Source organism: Xyrauchen texanus, chromosome 1 (genome assembly GCF_025860055.1).
Source record: "Xyrauchen texanus isolate HMW12.3.18 chromosome 1, RBS_HiC_50CHRs, whole genome shotgun sequence".
Lineage (NCBI taxonomy): Eukaryota > Metazoa > Chordata > Actinopteri > Cypriniformes > Catostomidae > Xyrauchen > Xyrauchen texanus.
In genome coordinates this window covers 15805128-15820489 of record NC_068276.1, presented here as the reverse complement: position 1 = coordinate 15820489, position 15362 = coordinate 15805128, and the positions used below count along the sequence as shown (strand labels likewise).

The 15362-nt window shown below is 38.7% G+C and overlaps 2 protein-coding genes across 3 annotated transcripts in view; both read left to right on the top strand.

Annotated features, from left to right (window-relative positions):
• Positions 1-1009: 1009 nt before the first annotated feature.
• Positions 1010-13097, top strand: LOC127646262 (menin-like). Its single transcript, XM_052129765.1, has 10 exons — positions 1010-1206; positions 2005-2483; positions 2603-2811; positions 2952-3080; positions 3267-3307; positions 3434-3521; positions 3857-3993; positions 7925-8057; positions 8847-9020; positions 12097-13097. The coding sequence occupies exons 2-10, from the start codon at positions 2048-2050 to the stop codon at positions 12592-12594; spliced, it is 1845 nt and encodes a 614-aa protein (XP_051985725.1). The 5' UTR covers positions 1010-1206; positions 2005-2047; the 3' UTR covers positions 12595-13097.
• Positions 13098-13243: 146 nt separating this feature from the next.
• Positions 13244-15362, top strand: part of map4k2 (mitogen-activated protein kinase kinase kinase kinase 2) — a 30434-nt gene continuing 28315 nt past the window's right edge. For both annotated transcript variants that reach the window (XM_052126586.1, XM_052126601.1), the window contains exon 1: positions 13244-13580. In XM_052126586.1, the coding sequence (XP_051982546.1) occupies positions 13488-13580 (93 nt within the window). In that variant the 5' untranslated portion in view covers positions 13244-13487. The remainder of the gene's footprint in view (positions 13581-15362) is intronic.

The window sequence follows — 15362 nt, the reverse complement described above, 5'->3', positions numbered from 1 at the left end:
ATTGATTCAAGTAATTTTTTTGACATTTGTGTATAAAGTGTTTTAATTCTACAATATATGGTGTAAAAACGTCTGAGTGCTGCCCTCTTCAGGTTTAACGGTGGCTACTGCAGTTGAATTTTCCTATTGGCTGTTGCGGTACTTCGTGACGTAAGCGGTGAAAGCTGACGTAAGCAGGTTCCAGCTCACCACGCCAGATTCATGTAGGGCCTACATGTCGTCTTGCGACCGTGTGAGGAATAATATTAACATAGAGTCTGACAGCAGCTGTCAATTAATCCGTCACTACGAGTCTCAGGTGCCCCCCCCCCCAGCCCCGCACTCGGTTCGTTCCCTCTATCCCCGCCGGGGTCTGCCCACTTTTCCAGCATTTTCAAATATTTCTAGTGGGTGGAGTCAGACTCTGAGCAGGTGTTTAGTTACCCTTTAATGACTCTTAAGACATTATATTACAGTTTTATCGTCTGTTAATGCCTGAACTTCTGTAAAGCTGCTTTGAAACGATGTGTGTCGTGAAAGGCGCTATACAAATAGAAATGACTTGACAATCGTCCTTCAGCCAATTAAAAAAATAAAATGTCAATATATTTATGTTAACTGAAAAAGCACACTTGGCAATAAAGCGCGTTCTGATTCGCAATGCTTCATGGGATTGTAGTCCGTGCCCTCAGTATAGACGGTAAGTACACAGCCTTGTACATTTTGTCTTTATGTCTGATTTTCAAATAATTTTGCCTCAAAGCAAAGTTTGTGCTGTTGTGATTCACCTCGGAGCTGGCTGGTTTGGTTCATGGCTCACAACTCTTTTATGAAGGATTTTATAAAAAGTCTATGGAAGAAATGAATGGGTAAAAATACTTCCGGAATACAGACGGCTGAAAAAGTGGTCGGTCGCTGAGCGATGGGCCACGATTACATTTAGTGCACTGTAGCGCCCTCTTTTGCGTAGTTTTTGTTTTACACATAAGTCTACGGCTGAGACGGAGAAGGACGACATCCCAAAAAGACTACATTTCCCCAAAAAGCTTAGAAAAACAGGAAGTGTTTTTTTGTGTGTCTGATCTCAGTATAATATGAATAAGCATAATTCAGTCCTTACAGTTCGTTGACGTGCGAACTGATTATTTATGTCTGTGGTCTTCGTCTGAACGTCTGTCGCTTGACTGCGCGGCAAAACAAAAGCATGTGGATATAATTTCAACAAAGGTATGATGTGAGCTTGAAACAATGTAACGTTTCTTTGTTTGGAAAGTACGGTGAGAGCAATGTATCCGTTACAAAACATTCTTTAGGTTCAGAAAAAACACCAGAAACGTCCAATTATGTAAAAGCTAGCCTAGCTGCAGCAGCATCACGCAGATGTCCGCCCATAAAGCACATGAGTTTCCAGAGGACTTGAGCATTTGCTTTGGATTGTTGGCTCACATTTCAAACACATTTCAATGTTTTGTTGCTGAAGGATGATAATTAATACGCCGTACATACGTCCCCCCTTCGGGATCAATAAAGTATACTACATTTAAGCACTAGTTAGTAGGTTAGAGTCTATATATTTTTCATTTCAGCCACTTCAGGTCATTTTCAGTCTGGTCAGAAGCTACGTTTTGAAATTAGAATGTTTGAATTTAAATTTGGGACATCTTGCTACATTCTAACACGTGTCTCTGGGAACTCCCTTACCTGAAACATTGTTGTTAGTGAGTATCTTTTCTACACAAGCTTAAAAACAATACCATGATATTCCTTGCAACTCCTTGAGTAAATAGCATGACAAATGAATATGATAATAATTCAGCCATATTCGTGGTACTTTTGAAAGCAAACAATGATTTATTAACAGTAATATACAGTACAGTAATATATTAGCATTTTGGAATGAAGTGATAAAGTATTGAATTCTATTCAGAAAAATAAATTTAGACTGTAAACACATTGCTGAAAAATTACTAAGGGACTCACTTTTGTTAAATTAAGTTTTGATTATATCTTATCCATGATTTGAAGATAACGTCAGACTGGGACCCTTTTTACGACTCTTCCGCTGACAATGGGACTTCGGTCGGCTCAGAAGAAGCATTTCCCTCTTCGGGGCATCGATGCAGTTGTGCAGCTTTTCCAGTCCGAGCTTAGTAACCCAGAGCCAGATCTGGCCCTGCTGTCACTAGTGCTGGGTTTTGTGGAGCACTTCCTGGCTGTCAACAGAGTTGTGCCGGTCAACGTCCCAGGAGTTCGCTTTGAGCCACTCACACCTGACTGCCTTAACACCTGCTTCCCTTCAGTAGAGCTGAATCTCATATCTGCCCTGTATGAGCGCTTCACGGCCCAGATTCGTGGTGCCTTGGACCTGTCACAGTACCGCAAACCTGCTGGGGGTTCCAGCCGTGAGCTGGTGAAGAAGGTCTCGGATGTGATCTGGAATAGTCTTAGCCGGTCATATTTCAAAGACAGAGCACACATTCAGTCCCTGTTCAGTCTCATCACAGGTAAAACTTCACAAAGTTCTTGAAATCTCAGCAAGATTTAGTCTTCAATGAATTCATGCCCCAAGATGTGGCATGCTCCCAAACCACTTGCTATAAAAATCTGTCTCTCTTTTTTAAAGGCACAAAGCTGGACAGCTCAGGAGTAGCATTTGCAGTGGTAGCTGCATGTCAGGTTTTGGGCCTGAAGGATGTTCATCTCTCCCTTTCTGAGGATCATGCCTGGGTGATATTCGGCAAGAGTGGGGAAGAGACAGCAGAGGTCACATGGCATGGGAAGGGCAACGAAGACAGGAGAGGCCAGACTGTCAGTGCTGGAGTCACAGAGAGGGTAAAAGGCATTATGTTAGTGTTTATGAATGTGATAAACATTAATCTACATAAACACACACACACACACACACACATCAATTTGATAAGAAATGTCATGTTGTAAATTTGTGTTGCATCTATTTTTTTCTCTATCCTTAGAGCTGGTTGTATCTTAAAGGCTCCTACATGAAGTGTAACAGGAATATGGAGGTAGCGTTCATGGTTTGTGCCATCAATCCATCTCTAGATCTGCATACAGACAGCACTGAGTTGCTGCAGCTCCAGCAAGTATGCCTTCAAACCACCCATGTTTATTCTGTGTTCTATGTATTATTCTTTTACTTTGTTTTTTTGTCATTCTTGCACTGTCAAACTTTGTACTGGTACTTTGTACAATCTTGTATCTTTTGTACATATGTTTATATTCTCATTGGAAGATTGACATGTTAAGAATGCTGTCCTTCTGTTTCTCAGAGGTTGTTGTGGCTACTGTATGATCGAGGAGATTTGGAGAGGTTTGTTGCATGTCTCTTAAACACAAAACAAGGATCAGACAAAAAAATCAGAGTAGTTTAACCTGATAATTGTATAGAACTCGCTCTTGCTGAATATTTGTTCTCTTTTACTGATTGAACTTGAAGGTATCCTATGGCAATGGGAACTTTGGCTGACCTTGAAGACCAGGAGCCCATGACTGGCAAGGAAAACCCTCTGTCCATTCACCTTAAGGTTTATTATTACACCTACATTTGCAGACATAAAATCTTTAAGCATTTTAACGTCCAGTAAACCCTGTGGAAGCTGTTCAATGATGAATTAACAACTTGTGATCTATAATTATTATAGCGTAAATACAGATGTAAACGGTTATTACCTGTGCAATAAAGCAAATTATTATAGAAGACAAAGTTTGTTTGAGTCATTCTCATATTAGGGATTACATTATAGAATTTTCAAATGTTTATATTTGAAAAAATAAAGGGTACAGCCAATTACTTGAAATAATGGTTTGCTTTATTCTTTAGTCAGGTTTTTGTGGACTAATCTATTTGTTTCTTTATCAGGCAGTCGACTCAGCTAAGAAATATTACAACAATGAGCACATCTACCCATTCATGTATCTGGCTGGGTACCATTACAGACACAGAAATGTCCAGGAGGCTTTGCGTGCCTGGTCTGAGGCTGCATCAGTAATGCAAGAGTAAGTGTATCAATACATAAATCTGCTCATTACCTAATGCTGAGCTCTCGGTTTTAAAGTAACAATGACCTTTTTTTGAAAAGGCAGGGAATTGCTTCTACTGTTCTTTCACCTCGTATATCCAAGTAGGTATAGCTGCAGCCCGGAGATCTCCAAATGGGGGTGGAATCTCCAAAAAAGGGCTGGGTTACTCCAGAAGGGGCTTGGGCCAGCTCTAAAAGGGGGCAACACTTCCACTCACGGTTTAGAGAAAGGGTTAGGGGTCTGCATATCTTTGCAGGTGGTTTGGAGCTCCCGCCCCTTTTTGGAGTTTGGCCTGCAGCTACATCGTTCTCTGTGTATCACTTTATTTAACAGCAGGTGGCAGTGTTTGTCTGTAACTAGTGCTTATAGTTCTTATTATTTTGTAGACCTAATCTGCTTTGGTTAATCTCTGTAATGCTTGTGATGCCTGTAATGCCCTACTAATTAAAGATTTAAATTGATTTAGTCTTTTTTATTATCATTTCTAAATTAAAACATCTTTGTTACTGCAGCAAACTCATTTAATGTCATACATTCTCTCTTCAAGCATTTTGAATGTTAAAACTAAATGGGAAATTTGGTGGTTGCCAGCATTTTCTGTGTTGCCTCATGCTGTTTGTCTTTACAAAGTCATTAGGAGACTCATTCCTGCCTTGGCCTTGGCAGTGGTCCCTGTCGAGAGACAATCTGTACATTCCTCCCACTAAATACACATTGCAGTGGATGGAGTGCTAAAAATACTTTATTCTAATATCCCTGTGTCCTGAAGGATGTCTGCACAAAGCACACAAAGATCTACTGCTCACTCCCATCCACTTCCTTTTCATGGTCTTCCTGTTTCCTCTTCCTTCAGGAAAAAATTAGCTATCTCTCCTACCCTCTGTTCCTCTGACGTGTTTTTGTGTTTATTGGTGTCGCTTTGAACTATGACAGCAAGCATAAACTATGATTATCCATTTAAGAGTGAACCTGTATATGTGTATATGTGTGTGTGTATATATATATATATATATATTATACACACAGTTTAAGTAATTTAACAAATTTTTTTTAACCACTCCACAGATTTAATATTAGCAAACTATAGTTTTGGCAAGACGTCTAGGACATTTACCTTGTGCATGACACGAGTAATTTTTCCAACAATTATTATATTTAATTGACTATATAACAATTCCAGTGGGGCAGAAGTTTACATACACTATTAACTGTGCTTTTAAGAAGCATGAAAAATTCCAGAAAATTATGTTGAGCCTTTTGAGAATTCGCTAATTTGCTTCTGATAATTAGCTCTGGCTAATTGGAGTCAATTGGAGGTGTGTCTGTGGATGTATTTTAAGGCCTACCTTCAAACTCTGTGCCTCTTTGCTTGACATTATGGGAAAATCAAAATAAATCAGCCAAGACCTCAGAAAAACAGTTGTGGATTTCCACATATCTGGTTCATCCTTGGGAGCAATTTCCAAATGCCTGAAGGTACCATGTTCATCTGTACAAACAATAGTATGCAAGTATAAACACCATAGGACCACTCAGCCATCATACTGCTCAGGATGGAGACACATTTTGTCTCCTAGAGATAAACTTAGTTTGGTGAGAAAAGTGCAAATCAATCCTAAAACAACAGCAAAGGACCTTGTGAAGATGCTGGAGGAAACAGCTAGAGAAGTATCTATATCCACAGTAAAATTAGCCCTATATCGACATAAACTGAAAGGCTGCTCAGCAAGGAAGAAGCCACTGCTCCAAAACCACCATAAAAAAGCCAGACTAAAGTTTGCAAGGGACAAATATCTTACTTTTTGGAAAAATGTCTCTGGTCTGATGAAACAAAAATGTAAATGTTTGGCCATAATGACCATCCTTAGGTTTGGAGGAAAAAAGGTGATACTTGCAAGCTGAAGAACACCATCCCAAATGTGAAGCATGGGGGTGGCAGCATCATGTTGTGGGGGTGCTCTGCTGCAGGAGGGACTGGTGCACTTCACAAAATAGATGGCATCATGAGGAAGGAAAATTATGTGGATATATTGAAGTAAAATACAGGAAGTTAAAGTGCGGTCGCAAATGGGTCTTCCAAATGGACAATGTCCCCACACATACCTCGAAAGTTGTGTCAAAATGGCTTAAGGACAACAAAGTCAAGGTATTGGAGTGGCCATCACAAAGTCCTGACCTCAGTCCGATAAAACATTTGTGGGTAGAGCTGAAAAAGCATGTGCAAGCAAGGATGCCTACAAATCTGACTCAGTTACACCAGTTCTGTCTGGAGAAATAGGCCAAAATTCCAGCAACTTATTGTGAGAAGCTTGTGGAAGGCTACCCAACACATTTGACCCAAGTTAAACAATTTAAAGGCAATGCTACCAAATACTAACAAATTGTATGTAAACTTCTGACCTACTGGGAAAGCTGAGATAAATAATTCTCTCTTTTATTATTCTGGCATTTCACATTCTTAAAATAGTGATCCTAATTTACCTAAGAAAGGGAAAGCTTTACGATAAAACGTCAGGTATTGTGAAAAACTGGGATTAAATGGATTTGGCTAAGGTATATGTGAACATCTGATGTCAAGTGTGTGTGTGTGTGTGTGTATATATACAGTGCATCCGGATAGTATTCACAGCGCTTCACTTTTTCCACATTTTGTTATGTTACAGACTTATTCCAAAATAGATTCAATTCATTAGTTTCCTCAATTCTACAAACAATACCCCATAATGACAATGTGAAAGAAATTTGTTTGAAATCTTTGCAAATTTATAAAATACAAATAAAAAAGAAAATCACATGTACATAAGTATCACAGCCTGGCTCGATACTTTGTTGAAGCACCTTTGGCACCAATTACAGCCTCAAGTCTTTTTGAGTATGATGCTACAAGCTTGGCACACCTATTTTTGGGTAGTTTCTCCCATTCTTCTTTGCAGGACCTCTCAAGCTCCAGAAGGTTGGATGGGGAGCGTCGGTGCACAGCCATTTTCAGATCTCTCCACAGATGTTCAATCAGGTTCAAGTCTGGGGTCTGGCTGGGCCACTCAAGGACATTCACAGAGTTGTCCCGTAGCCACTCCTTTGTTATCTTGGCTGTGTGCTTGGGGTCGTCTGGTCACTCTACAGGCCTGATTGGTGGAGTGCTGCAGAGATGGTGGTTCTGGAAGGTTCTCCTCTCTCCACAGAGAAATGCAGGATCTCTGTCAGAGTGACCATCGGGTTCACCTCCCTGACTAAGGCCCTTCTCCCCCGATCGCTCAGTTTGGCCAGCTGTAGGAAGAGTCCTGGTGGTTCCAAACTTCTTCCATTTATGGATGATGGAGGCCACTGTGCTCATTGGGACCTTCAATGTTGCAAACCGTTTTCTGTACCCTTCCCCAAATCTGTGCCTCAATACAATCCTGTCTCAGAGGACTTCATGGCATTGTTTGTGCTCTGACATGCACTGTTAACTGTGGGACCTTATATAGACAGGTGTGTGCCTTTCCAAATCATGTCCAATCAACTGAATTTACCACAGGTGGACTCTAATAAAGTTGTAGAAACATCTCAAGGATGATCAGTGGAAACAGGATGCACCTGTGCTTTTAATCTTTTTTTATTTTTAATAAATTTGCAAAGATTTCAAACCAACTTTTTTCACATTGTCATTATGGGGTATTGTTTGTAGGATTTTGAGGAAAATAAGGAATTCAATCCATTTTGGAATAAGACTGTAACATAACAAAATGTGGTTAAAGTGAAGTGCTGTGAATACTTTCCAGATGCACTGTATGTATATATAAGTGTGTGTGTGTGTATATATCACATACTGTGTGTGTGTGTATAAATCACATACTGAAGAAAATCTGCACATTGCTTCAGTAAGCCACGGACAAAATCTAATATTTAATCTTTTGTTGGTCTACAGTTACAACTACTGCCGAGAAGATGAGGAGATCTATAAAGAGTTTTTTGACATCGCTAATGATGTAATTCCAACCCTCCTTAAAGAGACAGCGGCTGCTGCTGAAAGTGGTGAAGGGGCCGAAGGGGCAGAAAAGGTAGTGTTTTTCATTTAAGAAATGTTAACATTTTAAAGTACTAATTTGTTTTCATTTGTCATAATTTACTCACCCTTATGTTGTTCCAAACATATAGTACTTCTGTGGAACACAAAATAGATGCTGCACAGAAGGGTTAAGTTGCTTATTATTCACAAAGCTAGTGGATGGAGACTGTGAACATGACAAAACATGCACTATAAAAGTATAATATAATTGTATGATGAACAGACCGACATGTATGTTGGTAGTCATTGCCCTTTCCCATTGCTCTCAAATCTTATTTGTGCTTCTGCATATTTAAATTTGGTATGTTATGCGCAGTTTGAAGACACAACTGAACCAGTGATGGTCAGTATCACTTGGGCCATTTACATGCATTCTCATACACTAATTATGCTTTATAAATCTAAATAAAACATGTGTGGTCATGTAAACATGTTAAAGGTCAAAAACCACATATGAATAAACCGTTCGCCACTTGTAGATTTTGCCCATTACCCTTATTTCATATTGCATGTAAACACCTTAACCGGTGTTGAACCTCTTCACTTTTAAAAAATAAATAAATGTGGTTTTCTTCTTTGACTGATTTTTTTTAAATAAGCTGATTTTTGGGAGTTATCTGTGTATTGGTTTGTATGTAAATGGGATAATTGATATCAAACCTGCCATGATTTTTTGGTCAACTATCCCTTTTATGTATTTTGTAGTATTATGTATTTTGAAACGAAGTTTGGAATGAATCTTTTCTTTTTACTTGTGTTTCCTCATGCTTTTATAACAAAGGACCAGCCCAGAGTGGTAGCTGCCTTATCTGCCCTTCAGGACCCTGAGTGCTTTGCTCACTTATTACGGTTCTATGATGGGATTTGTAAATGGGAAGAAGGAAGTCTCACACCAGTGCTTCATGTTGGTTGGGCCACCTACTTGGTCCAATCCCTTAGTCGCTTTGACACACAGGTAATAACTGTTTAACTTCTATATTTATAATCAAAGAACTTGCAAGGCTTTAAAAATCAAAATGTATTTTAGTTTTACCAGCAATACTGGTAAAATTGTGTTTGGGCAAGTGTTTCCAAATGCTCACACACAAAGTAGACACGGGGAGGGGGGGTAATGCACAATGATATGCCCTTGTATGATTATTAAACTGCAAAAGGCTGCAATGTTACAATTAACATTGCATTTGTCTATACATTTTTTTTTATATTTTGTGTCGCTATGTCTTCATTTTCAGGCGACAAGCTTTTATTTTGATGTGTGTTTTTGATGGAAGCTTAACTCCTCTGGATAAGCAGTTCACTACATGCTGTGATTTAATGATATAATTTAAAGCTGCATGCTTTAAAGTGAATGTATGACGCCTACCACTTAACTGACATTGAGAAGCTTTCTTGTTGTATAAGATGACAGAGCAGAGAACTCATCCACTTTAAAGCATGCAGCACATTTAGACTAATTATTTATATTATTAAATCACAGCATTTGTGCTTTAATGATCACACTTAAGCTTCAAAATAAAAGCTTGTTTCAAAATAAAAGATCGCCTGAAATTGAAGACATTGCGACACAAAATATATAAAAAATGTATAGACAAATGCAATATTAATTTTAGTAGTAATAATAATAATACAAATAATAATTAATATATAATAATAATGCAAATAAAAAATGTACTGAATAAAAGGGCGACTGTGGCTCAGGTGGTAGTGCGGGTTGGCCACTAATCACAGAGTTGGCAGTTCGATTCCTGGCCCACACAACTCCACATGCCAGAGTGTCCTTAGGCAAGACAATGAACCCCTAGTTGTTTCCAATAGCAGGCTATTACCTTGCATGGCAGATCTGCCATCATTGGTGTGTGTGTGTGTGTGTGTGTGTGTGTGTGTGTGTGTGTGTGTGTGTGTGTGTGTGTGTGTGTGTGTGCGTGTATTTTTGAGCGTGTATACACAAAGTGTGTATTTACACACTTTGTGGGGACCAAATGTCCCCATAAGGATAGTAAAACCCAAAATTTTTGACCTTGTGGGGACATTTTGTCGGTCCCCATAAGGAAAACAGCTTATAAATCATACTAAATTATGTTTTTTGAGAATGTAAAAATGCAGAAAGTTTTCTGTGAGGGTTAGGTTTAGGGGATAGAATATAAAGTTTGTACAGTATAAAAACCATTATGTCTATGGAAAGTCCCCATAAAACATGGAAACACAACATGTGTGTGTGTGTGTGTGTGTGTGTGTGAGTGTGTGTGAGAATAAATGAATGGGTGAATGAGTTACAGTGTAAAGTGCTTCGAAAACCACTAAGGTTAAAAAAGCACTATATAAGTGCAGACCATTTAACATTTAGTAAAAGTGAAATAGCATGTTGAAATTTTATTTTCTATATTAATTTGTTAAAAGTTTTAGGAATTAATTAGAGACTATTTTGATGATGAAATTAATCTTTAAAATATGTAATTCTGGAAAAAAAAGGAAGAGACAGGATTTATGGAAAAAAATAAAAAATGCAGTAGGGCCCTACTTAAAGGTGCACTAAGTAACGTTAACTTTTTATTCGTATCATCTTGGACTTACAGTGACACCTAGTGGTGTGGATGCAGCATCGTTCAAAATCAATAGTTTTCAATAGTTGCAGATGCCATTGTAGAAATTCACTGTTCACAATTGGCCATGATTATTTTAATCCAAGGGTGAAAGTGTCCAATAATAAGGCGATTACTGAGATTAAGTGAGCAGTATTCAGCTGGTCATCCGATTCTAAAATGGCAGCCCCCATGAGGGCGTCCCTGCCCCATGTAGAATTAAACAGCTTTTGTGTACTGGTATGACTAGAGTCCACATCTCATGTGAGCTATCATGTATTTATACATACGTTTCAAAATTACAATTAATTTCTTTAGGAGTAAAACTCTTTTAATGGGGAAAAAATTTGCACTCTTAAAAACACTTATAGGGATAGTTCACCCCAAAATTACAATCCTCTTATCATTTACTCACCCTCATGCCATACCAGATGTGAATGACTTTTTTCTTCTGCAGAACACAAATTAAGATTTTTAGAACATTTCAGCTGTTGGTCTTCATAATGCAAGTGAATGCTGCCCAATACTCTAAAGGTCCAAATAGCACAAAGGCAGCATAAAAGTCATCCATATGACTCCAGTGATGTAATCTTTTGTCTTAAGCGATCCAAAAGGTTTTGGGTGAGGACAAACCAAAATGTTTCACAGTACATCTTGCCATTTCAATCTCTCAATTTACACTTTTTAGTGCTTGACGCATGCACAGAGTGTCATATCGATGACACTATATGAAGTGTAATCGAGCTTGAAATCATGATTGCCAAGGAAACTGCTCAAGATTTATAGAAAAAAAAAGAAAGTTATATTTTGGTCTGTTCTAACACACAACTGATTGGATCGCTTCAGAAAACAAAGATTAAACCATTGGAGTCATTTGGATTACTTGTATGATGTCTTTAAATGATATTTGGACCTTCAGATTTCTGGCCACCATTCATTTGCATTGTATGGACCTACAGAGCTTAGATATTCTTCTAAAAATCTTTGTGTTCTGCTGAAGAAAGTAGTAAATTAGATCATTTTTGGGTGTACTATCCCTTTAAGCAATGCATGCGTAATTGAGAAACACTTGTAGGAAACATGTATTTGGTTTGTATTATTATTATTTACATTGAAATGTAACTTTTTTAATGGGCTAAAGGAATGTGATCAATAGCACATTACCATATTAGCATATTTTTGCTGTTTTTACACTACTGAAATTTTGGTGTTGCAACAACCCTCTTCTCCACAATGTACCACATTCTTCACAAGGCACAAGCTGCGTGTCATGACAAAGGCAAAGCGGCTCTCATGCGGCATTTTGTCTACACAGAACTAAAGCCTAAAACACCAAGTTCTTTTCCGGCTTTGCAAGCACTAGTATTTCCTTCTGAAAATGCATATCTTGTTATTGCTTTTATGATTATTGATGGTCATTTAATCGCACTTTATTTATTCATTCTGCCTTAGATTAGGCAAAAAGTGTCAATCATCACCAAAGATGCTGAACCACTGGATGACGATGACCAATCTAGTGAAGACCTGCGTGAGGGACGTAGACGGGTCCCGAGGCGAGAATCCAAATTAGATGAACAAGCAGGTCCATCTCCTCCAGGTGCCGCCTTGCCCACCCAAAATCCCATGCCTAAAAAGGTGGGTGGAGAAGGAGGGCGCCGACGTTCTTCGGCTGGAGCTCGAGGGAAAGAGGCAGATGGCAAAAATGAGCCATCATCCCCAAGTCCCACACCTTCACCTCAGCAAACTGCAGTGTCAGGAGGGCCGGTGGTGATATTTCACAGTGAGAAGATGAAGGGTATGAAGGAGCTGCTTTCTGCGGCCAAGATCAACTCTAGTGCCATTAAACTGCAGCTCACCGCCCAATCCCAGGTCCAGATGAAGAGACAGAAACCTACACCTTCTGGAGACTACACCTTGTCCTTTATGAAACGACCACGCAAAACTCTTTAATATACCCCATTGAGGTTTCCCCCCCATTTACAGTTTCACCTAGAGGGATGTTAATTAGTTTATCTGCAAAAATGGTGAATATCATTAAATGTTTTGTTAAACTAGACCCTGAGTTTATTTAATTCAGTTGCTTTAAATCTGAATGGGTCATTAATTACAAACTTGATCTTTTTTAAAGTCCGAATTCCTCATCAAACAGGCCAAAGTTATCAAGTTTTTAGAAAAGACGCAATTCTTTCTACTAACCATGTCAATAGTAGGATGTATGATTTAATTGCTTTATGTACATGTCAGATGTATTCAAAATATGTCTGTGCTCTCAACATACATTGATCATTTTTGTATTTGTTTGCATTTGTTCATAACTGCCAGCTTTCATTGGTGGCTTCAAGATTATAGTAGTGTCAAGTATCCCATTTAGGGATGCAGTCCAGTGATGCCGTTTAAACATAATTATTTTTTCAGTGTTAAAAGTATATTTTACATCAAATAAACAACTTAGAAAAAGACTAGTTAGTGTTTTCTGTCATTTATTTACTGTGCACCCAATTTGTTGTGAAGGCTTATGAAATGAAAATGTTGCAACCACAGCCCATTGAAAGAGTGAGGTTTTGCGCATGCGCAGACGCGGAAAATAGTGTCTCGCGTCTCAAAATCCATATTGCGAGTGTAGGGGTGCGCGAGTCTGAGAAGGACATTAAAAAAGCTGATGGGGCAAAGACTGTTGGCCTGGATGTGCACACATGAACTGTTTTTGCTTTGAAATTTGTAGTTAAATAATTTTTGTCTCAATTCTGATAAAAGCGCACCGATAAAAGAGATGACTTAGCCGCAAATCAGAGACGCAATTGACAGCTGTGATGAGTAAGTGAATCGCGTAGAGAGCTGGGGGCATGAATACTATAGGAGTCTCATTTTTGGATCCCCTGGATGACTATGAGATTATTCATCGGATCGGGAGTGGCACTTACGGAGATGTCTTTAAGGTAGGAATGTTGAAAGAAATAGCTTTTCTTTTGCATCTCTTAACGCAGATCTTCAAGCCTGAACATGAATTAAAAATATCTGAATGCACTACATGAATGTCTCAAGCTTAAACACAAGTTATACTGTCAAGATCTGAGAAAGCACCCTTTCTTTTAGGAATTAGGACTCTACCAAAACAGTACCATGGTATTACCATGTTTTTAATGCTATATTTGAGACCAAACTAAACTAATCAAAACTCAGTTGTTGTGTATTCTGTTAGTTCGGCTGGATATTTGAACAAGAATTCAGACTCATGTTACTTGACAGACTGGATAATCGACCCAAAAATGAAAATTCTCATCATTTACTCACCCTCATGCCATCCCAGATGTGTATGACTTTCTTTGGCAGAACACAAATGAAGGTTCTTAGAAGACCATCTCAGCTCTGTAGGTCCAGACAATGCAAATGAATGGTGACCAAAATTTTGAAGCTCCAAAAAGGATATAAAGTCATCATAAAAGTAACCCATATGACTCCAGTGGTTTAATGTATGTCTTCTCAAACTATCTAATTAATTATGGGTGAGAAGAACAGACCAAAATGTAAAACTTTTTGGCACATCATGCCATTGCAGTCTATTGGCACGATCATGATTTTAAGCTTGATTACTAAGTGCATTTCCTAGTGCTAGACGCATGCACAGAGCACTAGTTGGTGCTTGAAATCATTATCACTATGGAGAGTGCTGATGTCAAGATTTACAGTGAAAAAGGAGTTCTATTTTCCCAAAATGGCGAATGTGACTCCTTCACACACACATTCATACACCAATGGTGACAGAGCTGCCATGCAAGGTGCTAGCCTGCCATTGGGAGCAACTTGGGGTTCAGTGTCTTCCCCAAGGACACTTCGGCATGTGGAGTCGTGTGGGCCAGGATTTGAACCACCAACCCTGCAATTAGTGGCCGACCCGCTCTATCAACTGAGCCACAGCCACCCAAAATCTATTAGATGACTTCAGAAGTCGTATGGATTACTTTTTCTGCCTTTATATGCGTTTTGAAGCCTCAAAGTTTTGGTCACCATTCACATCATTGCATGGATCTACAGAGCTGAGATATTCTTTTAAAATTGAAAGTTATACAGCTCTGGAGTGGCATGAGGGTGTGTAAATGATGAGAGTATTTTCATTTTTGGTTGAACTATTCAACCTTAATTTCTAGGTATTTTCCTCAGATGTAACAACAAAATAATAGTCTGTAACTTCTGACAACTCTGTACTCAACGTTTACATCCAACAAAGATTTATGTAATTGGAAATTGGAAAAAAATGGCAATAGATTGTTGTGATACAAAATAGTTTGTGATTTCAATTGAATGGCATGTGGTTGGCTGATAAATTTGTTTCCAATGAAGAAGCACAAGCATGATATTGGTGGAATATTATGAATATGGACCTTTAAAACATCTCAGGAGTGACACTTATTCTGCAAGATGTTTGTGGCACTGGCAAGGTAAAGGTTTTATTGGTTTTCTTGTCTGTTCTGTCTTTAATGTTTCTAAAGTAATGGGAAGATGTGTTACTCTTAGCAATCCCTTACACAGTTGACTCTATCATAACTCAGTGGGTGAGCCAACAACTCTTTGTTTTCCATCATACAATGCACAAAGAATCCTTTCTGCGACAGTACTCTAACTCTCTCAACTTCGAGTAAGATAGTTCTCAAGATCTAAAAATATTTCAGGGGAAGGATTCCCAGCTGCATTTGGAACAAAACAGTTTAGAAAGTCTGTTT